The 18,561-nt window shown below is 40.9% G+C and overlaps 1 protein-coding gene across 1 annotated transcript in view; it reads left to right on the top strand.

Moving 5' to 3' along the window:
• The window catches only part of dgkab (diacylglycerol kinase, alpha b), a 45,817-nt gene extending 27,463 nt beyond the window's left edge, over positions 1-18,354 (top strand). Inside the window, exons 18-24 of the mRNA XM_067387511.1 lie at positions 7,060-7,220; positions 7,391-7,455; positions 8,390-8,480; positions 10,282-10,456; positions 11,596-11,716; positions 11,833-11,893; positions 18,268-18,354. Of these exons, the coding sequence (XP_067243612.1) occupies positions 7,060-7,220; positions 7,391-7,455; positions 8,390-8,480; positions 10,282-10,456; positions 11,596-11,716; positions 11,833-11,893; positions 18,268-18,345 (752 nt within the window). The 3' untranslated portion in view covers positions 18,346-18,354. The remainder of the gene's footprint in view (positions 1-7,059; positions 7,221-7,390; positions 7,456-8,389; positions 8,481-10,281; positions 10,457-11,595; positions 11,717-11,832; positions 11,894-18,267) is intronic.
• The last annotated feature ends 207 nt before the right edge of the window (positions 18,355-18,561 follow it).

The following is an 18,561-nucleotide window of genomic DNA, read 5'->3' on the forward strand; positions in this document are numbered from 1 at the left end:
GGTCTTGGGAACAGGTGCTAGGAATAACTTTTTCAGATCAGCAATGGGAAAAGGCATTATCATGTATTCGCTCCAGCACATCCTGTGCAAGGTTGCAACTAATTCAGTTTAAGGTATTATACAGGGTTCATTATTCAAGATCTCGTTTATCCGAAATTTATCCACAGATAACCGATCAATGTGAGCGGTGTCATGGTGTTACGAATGGAGACTCAGGCAGGAGATCCAAGTGCAGCATTTATTTACAAGTGAGAGTGGTCGTACAGGCAGGGTCAATCAGGAGCGAACAGGAACAGCAAGGAACAGGCAGAATCGTGGTCAAGGAACAGGCAATGATCAGGACAGGCAGATATCACTCACAGGTCGGTATACAAGCAAGAGGTCGAGGCAGGCGGCAGACAGGGATAAACAGGGTAACAGTCCAAACGGTAACAGGCAGAACAGACAGGGAATAAACGCTCAGAAATGACACACAAGGAAATCAAGACTTCGCGGTGAGGTGGTGTGAGTGAAAGTCCTTTATAGTCCTGATAATGAGCTGCAGCTGGGTGTGGTGATTAGTGTGGAGTGATTGTGAAGTGAGTGCAGGTGATGAGCAATGGAGGATCATGGGAAATGTAGTCTGGGATGTGACAGGAACATGACAGGAACAGATGGTGATCAGAGCGAGGAGCACAGGTGGCGCCGGCAGAGCGAGGAGCTTGGGTGGTGCTGGCAGACCGAGGAGCTCGGGTGGCGCCGGCAGGACAAGACGCTTGGACATAAGAGGGGGAAGAACAGAAGGAGCCTTCTTCCTCCTCCTCCTCCTCCTCTTCCGAGGATGAGGCGATGGTTCACCGACTGGAGCGGTTTCTGGAGCAGACTCACTGGCTGAAGCGGGTTCTGGGGTGGACTCCATGGCTGGAACGCCCCCTACCTCCGTGAGCACCGAAGGGGCGGCCATCTTGCCCGTAGGCACTGGCAAAGCAGCCATCTTGTCCATCGCGTCCAGGGCGCTTGAGTCCATGGCAACCGGCGAACTTGAGAGCGTTGCAATAGACGAACTTGAGAGCGTTGCAATAGGCGAACTTGAGAGCGTTGCAATAGACGAACTTGAGAGCGTTGCAATAGACGAACTTGAGAACGTTGCAATAGACGAACTTGAGAGCGTTGCAATAGACGAACTTGAGAGCGTTGCAAAAGATGAACTTGAGAGCGAAGCGGCCACCGGGCTTGAGTGCGTAGCGGCCGGCGGGCCTGAGAGCGTAGCGGCCGGCGGGCCTGAGAGCGTAGCGACCGGCTGGCTTGGGTGCGAAGCGGCCACCGGGCTTGGGAGCGAAGCGGCCGGCAGAGGCTTGGGAATGCCAGCCACTCGTGCTGAAGTCAGCGGAGGATCAGCCACACTGGAACGTAGTCCTCTGCGCCCTTGGATAGATCCAGAAACGTGACGTGACTCTGGGCGATCGGCGGAGACGTGACGTGACTCTGGGCGATCGGCGGAGACGTGACGTGACTCTGGGCGATCGGCGGAGACGTGACGTGACTCTGGGCGATCGGCGGAGACGTGACGTGACTCTGGGCGATCGGCGGAGACGCGACGTGACTCTGGGCGATCGGCGGAGACGCGACGTGACTCTGGGCGATCGGCGGAGACGCGACGTGACTCTGGGCGATCGGCGGAGACGCGACGTGACTCTGGGCGATCGGCGGAGACGCGACGTGACTCTGGGCGATCGGCGGAGACGCGACGTGACTCTGGGCGATCGGCGGAGACGCGACGTGACTCTGGGCGATCGGCGGAGACGCGACGTGACTCTGGGCGATCGGCGGAGACGCGACGTGACTCTGGGCGATCGGCGGAGACGCGACGTGACTCTGGGCGATCGGCGGAGACGCGACGTGACTCTGGGCGATCGGCGGAGACGCGACGTGACTCTGGGCGATCGGCGGAGACGCGACGTGACTCTGGGCGATCGGCGGAGACGCGACGTGACTCTGGGCGATCGGCGGAGACGCGACGTGACTCTGGGCGATCGGCGGAGACGCGACGTGACTCTGGGCGATCGGCGGAGACGTGACGTTGCTCATGGAGATCAGCTGGGACATAGACTGGTGTTGTTGCAATGGTGGCCACCATTTTGTGAATGTTCTTTGATGCGGCGTCCATTACGTGATCAAGCATGGTGTCGCGTTCTTCTGCGACACCCACAGTAAAGGGAGATCCGCTCAGTAGTAAAGCCTGTTCAATATACTGTTCCAACGTCCCGTTGGGATCGTGTATCTGCATGACAGCACTGAGCGGGTCAGATAGTCCACCGCGAAAAAATATCATAAGACACTCCTCGGTAAAGCAGGTCAAATGTGCCAGTTCAATAAAGTCTGTTACATAATCCTCAATGCATCTATCTCCCTGACGGAGACCGATCAACTGGGCGGATGGATTCATGGTGGTAATGACAGGAACACTCACGAAAGCTGCTGGATCTGTGTTGGCGAAGTCTTCTGTTACAAATGGAGACTCAGGCAGGAGATCCAAGTGCAGCATTTATTTACAAGTGAGAGTGGTCGTACAGGCAGGGTCAATCAGGAGCGAACAGGAACAGCAAGGAACAGGCAGAATCGTGGTCAAGGAACAGGCAATGATCAGGACAGGCAGATATCACTCACAGGTCGGTATACAAGCAAGAGGTCGAGGCAGGCGGCAGACAGGGATAAACAGGGTAACAGTCCAAACGGTAACAGGCAGAACAGACAGGGAATAAACGCTCAGAAATGACACACAAGGAAATCAAGACTTCGCGGTGAGGTGGTGTGAGTGAAAGTCCTTTATAGTCCTGATAATGAGCTGCAGCTGGGTGTGGTGATTAGTGTGGAGTGATTGTGAAGTGAGTGCAGGTGATGAGCAATGGAGGATCATGGGAAATGTAGTCCGGGATGTGACAGGAACATGACAGGAACAGATGGTGATCGTGACACATGGTACCCCATGTAATCTTGGTCACATGTTTTTCTCCTGCCCTAAACTTCACAACTTCTGGAGCCAGTATTCCACAATTCTCTCCGAAGTTCTTAGAATTCAGGATCAAATAGATCCCTTCTTAACTGTATTTGGACTTCCGGTTAACTCTGTGTTAACTGACCCTGCTCAAGCTGATATATTGGCATTTACTTCACTTGTGGCTAGACGGTGCATTTTACTTCTCTGGAAAGCCTCTAAAGTACCCTCAATTTCTGTGTGGCTCCAGAATGTGATGTCATTGCTTAAATTGGAAAAGATAAAGTTTTCATCCAGGGGTAATTCCGAAAAATTTCACCATAAATGGGGCTCTTTCATGGATTATTTTAGATCGCTACAAACTGATTGATTCTGCCCCCCCCCCCCCTTTTTGTTGTTGTTGTTGTTGTTGTTGTTTTTTTTTTTTTTTTTTTTGTTTGTTTGTTCTTTTTTTTTTTACTGTTTTAGTGTGATTAAAAAAAAGAAAAATTAAGGAGAATACCTGTAAACTGTTTGTACATGACTGCATGTGATACTTCCTCAATAAAAAGATTTAAAAAAAAAAAAAAAAAAAAAAGATTATTAACACTTTCAATGCCCAGAAAGCTACTAAAGACATATTTAAAACAGGTCATGTGACTACAGTGGTTCAACCTTAATGTTATGAAGCATCGAGAATACTTTTTTGTGTGCCAAAATAAACTAAATAATGACTTTTCAACACTGTCTAATGATGGACGATTTCAAAACACTGCTTTGAAGCTTTATAAATCTTCTGAGAAGAGATAGGGGAAGAGGGGGTGAAGGAAAGGAGATGTAGATTAAGGCAATGCTGAGGTGTGATCGACTCAATGTGATTGCGTCTGGGATGGAGATGCTAATTTTGCAAGAAAGAGTTCAAATAATAATTTTCTGTTTTCTCAGAGAGTAGCCCTGTCTTGGTCCGGACAGTCCGGCATCAGTCTTACAGTCTAATTTGATTGATTACCCTTAAGAACTAGCCTGAGCAATTAGCAGTTAGTTAAGACACAGTCTTTATGATTTTTTTTTCCGTCTGCTAGCCACCATTTAAATCTCGCATGTATTGCAGCTCACCGAACATGTCACAGATTGATGATATAAAAATCTGGACGAGTCTTCTTGCATGAATTAATTTTTTAATGCATATTGACTGCCATACAGTCTGACATTAATTGACATTGACTGAGATCCCACAGTGTGACATGGCTTACAGCAGGGATCATGTTCGTAGAGTCTGACAAGCAGCAGTCATAAAGGACTATGATAAATCATACCGTGTGTTTGAGCCATAAAGGCTAATTTTAATCTGTTGTCCCTGGCCTAGACTTAACACAGGATATATCATAAATGTAACACGTTAGACTTTATTCCCAGCAGCACCATCTTTGCATTTCTTCAGTGGATTGTGCTGTTATTTAATGTTTTTGTTCTGCAAAACACTGCAAAAATATATTTCCAAGAAATTTCAGTAGACAAAAAACTTCAGACAACATGAGCTGTGGAATATTACGGGCCCTATTATAACGATCTAAGCGCATGGTCTAAAGTGTAAGTGCACTTAGGGCATGTCCGAATCCACTTTTGCTAGTTTAAAGATGGGAAAATGGTTGGCGCATGGTCTAAAGGGGTTGTCCCTATTCTCTTAATGAGTCATGGGTGTGTTTTGGGAGTAACGTGCAAAAGTCTCTCTCATTCCCTTTAAAAGCCAGTTGTGCTCGCGCCATGGCGGATTCGCTATTTACAGTGGGTACGGAAAGTATTCAGACCCCCTTAAATTTTTCACTCTTTGTTATATTGCAGACATTTGCTAAAATCATTTAAGTTCATTTTTTCCCTCATTAATGTACACACAACACCCCATATTGACAGAAAAACACAGAATTGTTGACATTTTTGCAGATTTATTAAAAAAGAAAAACTGAAATATCACATGGTCCTAAGTACCCTTTGCTCAGTATTTGGTAGAAGCACCCTTTTGATTTAATACAGCCATGAGTCTTTTTGGGAAAGATGCAACAAGTTTTTCACACCTGGATTTGGGGATCCTCTGCCATTCCTCCTTGCAGATCCTCTCCAGTTCTGTCAGGTTGGATGGTAAACATTGGTGGACAGCCATTTTTAGGTCTCTCCAGAGATGCTCAATTGGGTTTAAGTCAGGGCTCTGGCTGGGCCATTTAAGAACAGTCACGGAGTTGTTGTGAAGCCACTCCTTCGTTATTTTAGCTGTGTGCTTAGGGTCATTGTCTTGTTGGAAGGTAAACCTTCGGCCCAGTCTGAGGTCCTGAGCACTCTGGAGAAGGTTTTCATCCAGGATATCCCTGTACTTGGCCGCATTCATCTTTCCCTCGATTGCAACCAGTCGTCCTGTCCCTGCAGCTGAAAAACACCCCCACAGCATGATGCTGCCACCACCATGCTTCACTGTTGGGACTGTATTGGACAGGTGATGAGCAGTACCTGGTTTTCTCCACACATAACGCTTAGAATTAAGGCCAAAAAGTTTTATTTTGGTCTCATCAGTGCAGAGAATCTTATTTCTCACCATCTTGGAGTCCTTCAGGTGTTTTTTAGCAAACCCCATGCGGGCTTTCATGTGTCTTGCACTCAGGAGAGGCTTCCGTCAGGCCACTCTGCCATAAAGCCCCGACTGGTGGAGGGCTGCAGTGATGGTTGACTTTCTAAAATTTTCTCCCATCTCCCGACTGCATCTCTGGAGCTCAGCCACAGTGATCTTTGGGTTCTTCTTTACCTCTCTCACCAAGGCTCTTCTCCCCCAATAGCCCAGTTTGGCCGGACGGCCAGCTCTAGGAAGGGTTCTGGTCATCCCAAACGTCTTCCATTTAAGCATTATGGAGGCCACTGTGCTCTTAGGAACCTTAAGTGCAGCAGATATTTTTTGAAACCTTGGCCAGATCTGTGCCAAAATTCTGTCTCTGAGCTCTTCAGGCAGTTCCTTTGACCTCATGATTCTCATTTGCTCTGACATGCACTGTGAGCTGTAAGGTCTTATATAGACAGGTGTGTGGCTTTCCTAATCAAGTCCAATCAGTATAATCAAACACAGCTGGACTCAAATGAAGGTGTCGAACCATCTCAAGGATGATCAGAAGAAATGGACAGCACCTGAGTTAAATATATGAGTGTCACAGCAAAGGGTCAGAATACTTAGGACCATGTGATATTTCAGTTTTTCTTTTTTAATAAATCTGCAAAAATGTCAACAATTCTGTGTTTTTCTGTCAATATGGGGTGCTGTGTGTACATTAATGAGGAAAAAAAATGAACTTAAATGATTTTAGCAAATGGCTGCAATATAACAAAGAGTGAAAAATTTAAGGGGGTCTGAATACTTTCCGTACCCACTGTATATGGTGGAATTTACAAGTGGAAAAACTGAATGTTTCTCTAGTGAGGAGTCGAATCTGCTCATGCGTGAGGTTAAAGCGTGAGCAGACCATCTATGGGAAAGGCCAGATTTCACCCAAGCAATTTTATCTTTACGTACACAATAATAATCTTTTACATTTGTAATCCTTTTATTTTTAATATTTGGCATGTTTGTGTGCTGCTTTGCATCCCTGTGTGTGTAATAAGCAGAGCGTACGAGCGTTGTGCACCCGCCTTTAGACGCATATTACTAACACGATCTTTAAATAACAAAACAAATATTGCGCCATTAACTTTAGAGCAGATTTCAGTTGGTCAAAGGAGCAGTCATTTCGAGTTCCTCAAAATAGGAACACGCCAACAATGAACCTGAACACACCTCGTTTTCATGCATTTGCTATTTAAACAATTTGCGCAGGACATGAAATGATAACTGCGTTGGGCTGAAACTAGCAAAAAACACGTCATGCCTGGCGTCACATTGCTCTGGGTGTATGATAGGGCCCTGTAAGTGATCTAGGAGCTTTCTACAGCTTTTTATAGTGGATACTGTTGACAACACAAAATCTATCCTTCACAGCTTCGTTTTAATACCTGTCATGGCGCTGCTCTGAATAAGGTCTATACATAATTCATAATTGAAGACGTGTTGTTCTTATATGTGTTGGATTGAACAGGATATGAAGGCAGTGATCTGACAGAAATCCTTAAGCAGATTGAGGAGAGCACACTAGTGCAGATGGATCGCTGGAGTTTGCAGGTCATTCAAGCTGATCTGGCAGACGATGGCGACCCATTGCCTAATGACATCATCAACAACTATTTCTCTATCGGTGTGGTAAGTGTCAAGAGACTGAAATGTTTTATTTTCCTCTGGACAAATGCCGTTAATATGAAGCCAGATTTCTGATCATTTGGCTCTTAGAATGGTGTCAATATATTTCTGTAATTAGCAGCTGTATTGTATTTGTGTCAGTCATTTTTTCAAGTGTGATGTTCCCTCAACAGGACGCATCTATAGCACACCAGTTTCACGTGATGAGAGAGAAGGATCCACAGAAGTTTAACAGCAGGTCAGGATCTGAAATGTGTTCAGTTAGTACTTTGTGTTGTGTTTTTTGACTAGATATTTTATCAATTTAATTACTTAGTTCAGCTTTAATGGGGACCTATTATGCGCCTTTTACAAGATGTAATATAAGTCAGTGGTGTCCCCAGAATGTGTCTGTGAAGTTTGAGCTCAAAATACTCCACAGATCATTTATTATAGCTTGTCAAATTTGCCCTTATTTGGGTGTGAGCAAAAACACACCGTTTTTGTGTGTGTCCCTTTAAATGCAAATGAGCGGCTGCTCCCGTCCCCTTTCCAGAAGAGGGCGGAGCTTTAACAGCTCAACAACAACAAAGCTGGAGAATCTCACGCAGCCAAAATGAGGATTGTCAGTAACGGTGTTCAGCCTTACAATGTTTAAACCGGAGTCGACACTGATGGAGAGACTCAGGAAGAAGTTACAACTTTTAGAAAGAAACTGGACGTTTCTGAATGGTTAGTGGATAAATTGATGTAGTTGCTGTGGAGTTGATTTAACTCATCGACTAGCATGTGCCGTCATGTTCATCTTTTGTGTTGAATTGACCCTCGTTTGTGAAGCAGTCCGGAGTAAAATGACGGCATGACAACAACACTCTACTACAACAACTCTTCCTCTTCTCTAAAGCAGCCCAACATGGCCTCGTCCCCTTTGTTGTGTTTTCTTGGGAGCGGGTTTATGTAAATTTTGGGGTTTGTGATGTCACTAATCCAGGAAGAAGCACATTGTAGTCCCTACCAGCCGTTTCTTGTAGTCCTTAAACAGAGGATTCATTAAAAGAAAATATCTCGTAACTTTGCAGATATTGTTTATGCTTAAACTGCAACATTCCACACTAACTAAAGTTAAAAAATTTAAATTATAATCAAGGACCCCTATAAATGTTCTACATTTTTCTATTTTTATGCCCTGAAAGAGCCAGAAATAAGCTGTGGTATTTTCAACTCGCAACATCCGAGACCATTTCAGCTTCCTGCAGGAACCTCAAGGAATGTCTCAGTATTGAGGTAAATGTTGTGGAAATGTTTATGTTTAACCCTTGTGCTGTTTTGAAAATCCTTTAGCTCTTTTAAATTGCTTGTAAATCTCTCATTTTGCTATATTATCACCAAATACTGGATTCAATCTTTTTGTCAACTTGTTTTCTTTTAATTAGCACAGGTTTTGTATTTCTTTCTAGAACTGACTGATCGTACATATGCCTCATTGATTTGAGCTTATGCACCTTAGTGTTTGAGTGAAAAAAAGTTCACCTCAGGGCTGGTCATTTCAACAAGGTTGAGGAAAAAAGGAACGAAAAAGCATTAATTCTTAAAATTATTTTGGGAAGTTGTTATACCATGTAACAACATGCAAAGTCAGTAAGTTTTAGTCTAATGCAATAACATTAAGTAGCATTTTCAAGGAAAAAGAAAATCCTCTCTGGGTCAAAATGACCCGAACTCAACCACGTTGTTATTGCAGCTAGTTGCACTTTTTAGTCCAGTAAATACTTCTCAGGATAAGTTTATTTTTGAAAGTCACTTTATAGACACATAACATAAAGTCTACAAAATAGTTACTAAACGTTTTCACCATTATTGTCTTAGAAAAACAAGCTGATTTAAAGCTGCAGTCCATAACATTTTTTGGTTAAAAATGATCCAAAATCAATATTTTTGAGCAAGTACATAACCAGCCAGTGTTCAAAACTATCTCCGTACCTTAGCCCGATTCACAACGGTAAGCTTGTAATAATGTTTTATAATAAATCAATACTGGTGGATTTCCGTGGGAAATTTGAGCATGCAGCAGTTCATCTTTGCGTCATTACATTACGTCACGTCTGTAAACAGAAAGAAAAGGGGTCCCTGCATATAGGATGCTGCTGGTAGCGAATCATTTATAGCCTTTTCTCACAGCAGATGCAATAATTAAACTTATCATTTTGATGGTGGATTGTAATCCAGAAAGATCCAAATGACAATCATCAGTGACAAATGGAGATTCAGCCGTAGACAAAAAGCAAAAGACTTTGGACTGTGGAGTGACTACAGAAATTGAAATCTACAGGTAACTCTAATACACACTAAATACACATAGTCATGTAGTGCCGATGTTGTTAACATTTAACAATTTGAGAACAAAGTATAACAACAATAATAATTTGCACGGTTTGATACGATATGAGCTAAGCGATCGTTAGATTTAATCACTATTGGCAGCACGATTTATTGTAGGCTAATGCTTTTCCCCTCAGTTGGTCAGAACAAAAGTGGCAGAAATGTTACTTGCTTGTTCAGATGATATTTTCCGGTGAAAATTCCGACTTTGGTCATACTTCAAGACTACAATCTGTGATTCTGAAGTTCAGTATCCACACCGGTGTTTCAAACAGAGATGGCGACTAAGAGGCAAATCTTACGGACAGCAGCTTTAACACACCTTTTCTGCACAACTTGTTGTCACACTCCATGGGTATTATGTTTCAGTAGGATCCTGCCATCAAATGACTTATTAGAGCTTATTTTTAAGTTTTTTTTTTTCAAGCTAAACTAATACAGTAAAACAATTCTGAAAACAGAATGAAACGTAAAAGTAGCATACAAAAATATTAAACCATCAAAACATTCTGGCCTAAAAGAATAGTAATTAATGAATTGTAAAAAGGTACAACTTGCCCTGGATGTGACAAACCTGACATGTATGTATAAATACTCTTAACATGAGTAGTCGTTTCTATATATAGTTGTCTCTTGCCTTTTTTGTGTCAGTTTTCTGTATCTCACTGTCACTGAGGTGTTTCAAAATGAATCTCTGTCCCTGTAGTGTTGTGGCGTTCCTGTCGATCTGAGCAGACTCTCGTTGGAGGGTGTTGCTGTCCTGAACATTCCCAGCATGCACGGCGGTTCGAACCTGTGGGGAGAAACAAAGAGCGCTGAGAGACTAAAGAAGTGGCAAGAGGTCACCGTTGATGCTGATGCTCTTGAGATGTGCTCACAGGGTGAGCAAATGCTTATTACAATAAAAAAATATATACAACACTGTCATTTTTAAGGTTAGAAGCTTACTTAAAGTGCCACTATTATGCTATTTTATAGATTCCTAATTTTGTTTTGGAGTCTCCTACAACAGGTTTACATGCATTTAAGGCCAAAAACACTTTAATTTTCTCATAATATCCACTGCAGCATCAGCTCTTTTCTCAGTGTCTCTCTAAACCCCACCTTTCTGAGAGCTGCTCTGCTCTGATTGGTCAGATGGCCCAGTCTGTTGTGATTGGTCGACTGCTTACAGTATGCTTCAGAAACCAGACAACCATTATCATATCTGAATTATGCAGATTTGTTACAAACCGACACAGGTTCAGCAGGAAGTGAGATTGGAATTACTGACGACTCGTTTCAGTTCAGAATCACTTCTTGCTTTTAGGAGACAAAAACTGCATTTATCTGCACTTTGATCTTTGAAACTTTGAGGACCTTTTACGTTCATAAACGGCTCTATTACACACTAAATAAAAAGGAATAAAAAAAAAACTACCTCCAAAAATGGATTGTTACTATAAATTTAACAATTATTAGACAGTTGACCCTCATAACTGCTATGCTTACATTACATGTATCCATTTTTATTAAATCCATTTTTTTTAACATTTTTATTAAAAGCCTATTTAGTTGAATATGCTGGTATAAATAGGAAAAGTTGTTAAAAATCTAGGTCATTTATGATACTGCAGGTCTTAATATTATTTCTTGTAAAAATTATTTCTTAATTTTTCACTATTTAAATCAACAGGACATAAAACTTATACCACAAATTTGACATTCCCAAACAAAGCAAAATATTAAAAAATTAAAAAACTGTTTCTTTCAAAAGTCTCTCTATAAGAATGTGGTTGTAAAATAAATGTCCCAATATGACTTCAGCTGAAAAAGAAAAGGTGTTTTTACATAAAGTTATTACATTTTGAAGAAATTCATGAGCACATGTTAAGATTAGGAATGTGTATTAATAGTCAACTTTGATTTCAAATATAATTCATGGTTGTGTATATTGATGATGCGTTTGTTGGCAAAATGTCACCATCATCAGTTTTGACAGTTTTGTCTTTCACACTAAATGCTGTGTTTATGCTTGTAGACATGAATGATAAACTCCTAGAGGTTGTTGGGCTGGAGAGCGTCGTGGAAATGGGGCAGATTTACACGGGCCTGAAGAGTAAAGCACATCGTCTGGTTCAGGCTGCTCACGTCACTATCAGGTGAAGCCAGATGATATTTCATCAAACATGTTTCACCCATTTGAATAAGCAAGTAAAAACGAAATAAACAAGTTCCAAGTTATTTGAATATTATCAACAATGTTCCTTTCCTGTAGAACATATAAAACTCTGCCCATGCAGATTGATGGAGAGCCGTGGATGCAGCCGCCATGTACAGTAAGTGTGCTCTTCATCAACACATGATGATCTGTCAAGATTTTCCTGCGTCAGGGTTATTACAGAGTGTCAGTGCTAGTTTGTTTACAGTGATTTCTCAATCATTAAAATGTTTCATCATGCATTAGTTGTTTGATGGTATGAATGTTGCTGCCATTTAACTGCATAACACAGTGCTTCCCAAACTGGGGGAGGGGCTTATAAAAAGGGGGGAGCAGCAAGGCTGAGGGATAGAGTACAGTCAGAAGATTGTTATTCAAAAGAAACCTCTTCAGGGTGATACAAGACCCACTGCGTAATTATCCGGCAATTACTATACTTGCCACATAAGTAAATAACTGAACACAAAATATCAATTTTAAAACATAATCTATCAGAGCTGGGACAATACATCGATTCTTGATTCACGATACAATGATTCTGGATCGATTCTACTATTTTCTCTCTCGAATCGATTCTGAGCTTAGTTTTAAAAGGTTAGTTCACACAACAATGAAATTTCTGTCATTAAGTACTCACCCTCATGTTGTTCCAAACCCGTAACACCCTTCATCTTCGGAAAACACTAATTAACATATTTTTGATGCAGATAGAAAAAGTTTAGGAAACACTGGCATAACATTATAGCATCACAAGAACTGCAATCATGGATTAAAGTCATCATGAAACAGGTTAGGATAGATAGGTCAGTAAACACATCATCAGAGAAGAGATGTCGCTGCAATATTCCATAAAAAATAGAATTGTTCATTTTGATATCATGGTGACTTTAAAGTCCTCCTGTAGTTAATAATTTTATCCCTTAAAACCCATCTTTGTTCACCAAAATGACATTTAAATGTTTTTTCCTGTGGAAAAAATTCTTAATGCCTTAAAATAGCTTGAATGTAACTCTACACCCTTGCTTCATTTAGTATACGTGTATCTTTGAATATGATAATTAGCCCCGCCCCCACTCACTCGCTCGATCTCAGAGATCCACTCGGTCAACTTACTGAGGTAAACGCTGCACAATGGTATTGCTTTTTACAACATCGGACACATGACGCAGTGGTGTAGTCTACGTGATACGCAGGTATACGCCGTATACCCACTAGGAAAGATCAAGGATTTCCGTATACCCACTTAAAAAAGCACAAGGATACGTAACCATCCAATAAATCACAATAAGATTTGTGGTTTGTTGCTTTTGACATGAAACAAAGTTTAATATTTCAAATTCTGCCCATTTTACAACGAAATAATAATAAATAAAAAAAAAAAACATAAATACCGTTTTGGCGCTCTTTGATGTGTAACGCCTTATCAGTTCAAGAGAAGCGGTAGCGTAAAGCACACATGAACTGACCCTCTACTCCGTTTTCATACCAGTTTCAGCGTTGAATAAACATGAATGAACTTCTAAAGGTATGTTAAAAGATACAGAACAACTTAATGAAATCCATATCATGTCTTGTGTATTTGCATAATCGGTGTTTCAACTGCGGAAAGACGTTAATAACAGCTTGTAAACAATGTCACGTAACGTCAAATTCGTCATATTCAGTGAATTGCGAACAGGTGCACGTGCCAGAAGGGAGCGCGAGATTCGGTGAACTGCGACCTGCGATTCAGTGAACTGTGAACAGATGCGCGTGCCAGAAGGGCGCGCGAGTGCATGGAAATATTAACGCGAAGGGCCTTGCATCACAGACCACCATCAGAAGCTGAAAGCACGCCTGGCCTCGGCGATTTACCTGACTGAATTTGGTGAGTGATGGCAGGGCTCGACAGGACTGCCCGATGGCCCGGGGCCAGTGTGAACGACGCTCGGGACAGTAGACGCACCGGTCACTTGCCCGATTGGGCAAGTGCTGTAGGGTGTGCGTTATATCGTCTATAATATCGTAGGCTACTTGTTGATTTAACGATCTGAAATTATAGAGTATGTCCCTCACTTTACAAAAACAGTCTAATGTTACTAGACACAGCATAGTTATTTTTACCTACGGTTAAAGTGTACGCTTTCACTGCGTGATTTAGTCTATTAAAATGCCCCCAAAATTCAAGATAAGGGGCAAAAATGGCCCTGTATATATTTCATATATAATTTAATAAAGTTAATCAATATTACACAAAGAGCTAAGTTTTTCTCCAAATATTAGCATGATTACAAATGTGATATAGGATTTATTCAGCATACAATTTAATGAACAAGAACTCAATATCAAGTGACTTACATTTTAGACACCAAATCGTCTGTTTCGCTGTATTTCACCAACGAAAATAGTTCCAAAGTCCACCGAATTGTTTTGCGTCTCTGAGCAACACTTCCTGAATGAATCAGCTGCTTGAATGAATCGGTTGAATCTCAATGATTCGCTCATTAACAGTGATTGGCTGCCACCTACTGGCGGGTTAAATTTCACATTTAAAGTGTCTTCATTTTTAAAAATTTCAAATAACAGTATTTAACGTTTTATATTTTGAACATTAAAAACATTTTTATGCATCTGTAGCTGCTCTTGATTAACTTTAATGAAGTTATCTATTCTATAGTTATACATTAATTACAATTTCTGTACCTGAAAATCTTCTGTTTAAACCTACATAAAAAAACTTGAAAAGCACCATTTCATTTATATGTTTGTTCTGTTGTATTTATTTGTGCTATTACTCGTAATTTGATTATTTGTTACTATTTTACTACTTACTGTTTATTTGTCTAATAATATTTAAAATAAATCTAGTAGCTTTTGGTGTCATAACATTATGTATTGAGGTTAAATTTATCAAAAACAATGAAAACAATAACTATGCTTATTTTATAGGCCCATTTTCTTGTCTTTTACTTTTATTAATTTTTTTGTTGTGGGGCCCGGAAAATTTCGGCGGGTCAAGTAAAAATTTGAACTACTGGCCCAACTGGGCCAGCAGAAAAAATCCTTAGCGTTGAGCCCTGAATGGTTTCAATAATTTTAATATTTTCTGGTATATAAGTCACCCAGGAGCTCTGTTGACATAGACTTAGCTAACGTTAGCTACAGCTTGATGAATTGAGTCATTGAACACAGTAGGAGAGAACACAACGTTAGCCAGCTAGCTAAAGCTCCGGTGGAAAATTATTAGCTAATGCTACAGTTTTTGAGGAGTTAGATTTTGAGGTGAGGGGACTGACAAGGCAGAAGGTAAAGTGCTCCACTGTTCTAATAAGCAGACCTGCCAACCTGTACACAATTTACGTAGCGGATACGCATTTTGACTTCAAAGTACGCTGGTACGATTTGTAACTCTAAACTACGCAAAAACCTGATGATGCCTCTGTGCACGCGCAGTCCTCAAATCAAGCAACAGCAAAAGAAGAAGAGTTCGACCAATCATAGCGTTAGGTTCTTCCCCCAAATATACTGTAAATGTTAGACCCAGTGACAGGCTGGCATGAAATGGCTTGCATAATACTTAGTAAGGAGGCCATGATCATTTTTGACTCATGGCTGAAGTTAAGTTTCTCCAGCTCTCCCCAGGTTGGCAAAAAAAGCATCTCAAAATGCATCAGATTGATGCTTTAAAATGTGGAATATTAAAATTTTTCTTCCGGGGGAGCATGCACCCGGACCCCCCTAGAGGGGTAATATCCTTCTCACCTTTTTCACCCCGACCCGTTTTCATGCCTGTAATGTTACCTCAGAACAAATTTCAATATTCAGTGACCATAAACTCGTGACCAAAAATGAACTCTTGGGGGGGCTGGTGGTTGGGGTCACAGTATACTCACTACAAAAAACTAGACTACACCACTGACATGACGGTAATTAATATGATTAGCGTTTTGCTTGACTATGTTATCAAACAGCTAATAATGTGTTGCTAATGTTACACAAACCATGTTCTCATTCGTGAGTCAGACAGCTGCCTTCTAACAATCAGTATCTTTACAAACACTTTGAACAACTCAGAACATCAGTGGAGAAAGGCATATAGTTCGTCATAACATCGTAATATACATCACCACCCGCTATATTGCTAAATCTACTTGATTTTTCATATCAACAGAAAAATATACCGGGATAACCTTTTTTTTTAGACTCCTTTGTCCGGTTGTTACATGTACTGTTTCCTTTGACCTAGTTTTTCCCCAGTCTGTCTGATTAGTTCATTTGATCCACCTGTGTCTCGTTCATTCTCCCATCACCTTGTTTAGTTCCTTTGTTAGTCTCTTGTATTTATACCCTGTGTTTGCCCTCACTCATCGTCCGTTCTCGTTTGTATCAACATGTGTGTATGCTGTCTCACTCTGTTTGGAATTAAAGTATTGTTATAGTCGTCATCTTCATCGTCGTTGTGCTTGTCCCCACAACCACACGTAACACCGGTCAGTTAATGATATGCTAATGCCCACCGGCACATTGATGTGATTGGTTACAAGGTAGAAACGCCAGCAATTTCAAACTGTGGGTTTGAGACTGTCTTTGGTTTACTGCAGTTTTAAAGAGAAAATACTCAACAATGGTGTTAAATTATGAATTTGCACATGTTTTGTCTTAAAGTATATTAAAAACACCAGATAGACATATACACAACATTAGTAACTTGATTTTCACCACAGGGGGTCTTTAAAGGGCACCTATTATGCCCTGTTTTACAGGATGTCGTATTATGCCCCTTTTTATCTCTGATGTTCCCAGAGTGTGTATGTGGAGTTTCAGCTCAAAATACCCCACAGATAATTTTTTTATAGCATGTTAAAATTGCCACTTTTTGGGGTGACCAAAAACATAATGTCCCTTTAAATGCAAATGAGCTGCTGCTCCCAACCATAGACTGTAAAAAAAGATGGACGACGCGACGCCGCTTCCTTCCATTGTATTGAACTGAAGCCAAAATGGGCTGATGAATGGGCGCTGACACGTTACGCAATACGTCAAAAAAAAAAGTTTGGAGGCTGGGCATGCGCAGAAGGAATTGTCAGTGGAGCCCGGAGGAGGAGTCGCAGTATCAAACTTCCGCCCAGACGACTGCGTCATCATTCATGTATTTTAAATAGACTATAAAAATGATATACAATTTAAAATTCTACCTATAAAATAATAGGCTATTCTGTTTCTAGAGCAATAATATTTTTGAAACAGCAAATTCAGTTGATAAACTCAATATAATATGCCACTAGAAACAACTCTAAATCGTCAGAAACGGTCCTGCCATTTTAAATCAAGTTCAACTAACGTTACAGGAGATCGACTGCTGTAATTAAAGTAGGCTATCATTAGTTTTGTCCTGCTAATTATTATTTTATACCCATAAAAATAATAAGTAACTGCCAGATAACGATCACCTGCTTTTCCCCGACATGGTTAACATTAGGTGTGTTATCTTAACTAATAACATTTATTAATTAGCTTATAACGCCCATATTTAATGTTACAGAAAAAGGTTCAGTGATCCGTCAGATCCTGTAGGTCGGTTAGGACAGTTTACTGCTGAACAACTCATTTTGTTGGTGTTAAATAACAAAGAAATCGAAAATTAACAGTTAGTTAATACATCTTCAATCTCCCCTCGAAGCTCCGACAGTCCTCAGACAAGCTGTCAATCAACTTCGAATCATGACGACACGCCCCGTTTTTATAGCACCAAATTGCTAGCTAAAATCTAAATCATCACAAAAACGAACAATTGAATATATATCAGCGTGATAACAACTACCTTAAATGACCAAAACCATCTTTCAGAAAGTTTTATTTGAAACAGAATTTATTTTTAAGTTTTCACTAAAGTCTCATTTGACTGCATTGAGAGGGCGGGGTTTATGACCGGTACTGCATCCAGCCTCCAGGGGGCGATCAAAGAGCCTGTGGCTTCACTTTTCAGGACGTATGAGACACACCCGCTCCCAACCCATTTTCGAGAAGAGGGTGGAGCTTCAAGAGCTTATGCAACAAACAGGACAATCTCAAGCACTGAAAATGCCAGTACTGGTGTTCAGTTCGAACCGGACGGGGGTTTATGCTAATATGGCAGAGTCTGTCAGCAGTCGTGTGGGCGGGGAAACTCGTTCTGAGACACTGTGTATGATTTATGGGAATTTAAAAAAGAGGAATGGGTGGATTTTTAGCACTATAGGGTGGTTGTTTACACACACTGCAAACACACATTTATGTTGTGTATTTGCATAATAGGTGCCCTTCATATACCTGCTGAGTATTGTGATTGTTCTGTGATGATCTCTAAACCACAGATACTTGCTTTACCTGACATCATTCACATTCAGATTTAATTCAAATATGGTTTAGGGTGTTTAACAGATGTCTGAACCTCCATGCTCCATTCTGTGAAGTGATATTTAGCTAAATGTACTTCCTTATTAACATCAGTATTATCTTTCTGTCCATCTGTAGATCTACATCACACACAAAAATCAGGCTAATATGTTGATGGCTCCATCTGCTAAAACACTGGGATTCTTCCTCAAGTGAAACCGAAGCATGAAGATCATACCACTGAAGATAAAGGTGTAAAGGACAATATATTTTAGAACATTATAATATTATAAATTGCTATAAGTTTCTTTTTTTAAATGTTTTACTTTTTTCTTGCCTTCATTGCACTAGGCTTGTGTTCAGCTTTAGTGCTTATTTGGTTGGCACTTAATAAATTATGTATTTTCTGTTAGTTAAGAAAAGTTGCCTATG

This window comes from Chanodichthys erythropterus, chromosome 6, assembly GCF_024489055.1.
Source record: "Chanodichthys erythropterus isolate Z2021 chromosome 6, ASM2448905v1, whole genome shotgun sequence".
NCBI classification, from domain to species: domain Eukaryota; kingdom Metazoa; phylum Chordata; class Actinopteri; order Cypriniformes; family Xenocyprididae; genus Chanodichthys; species Chanodichthys erythropterus.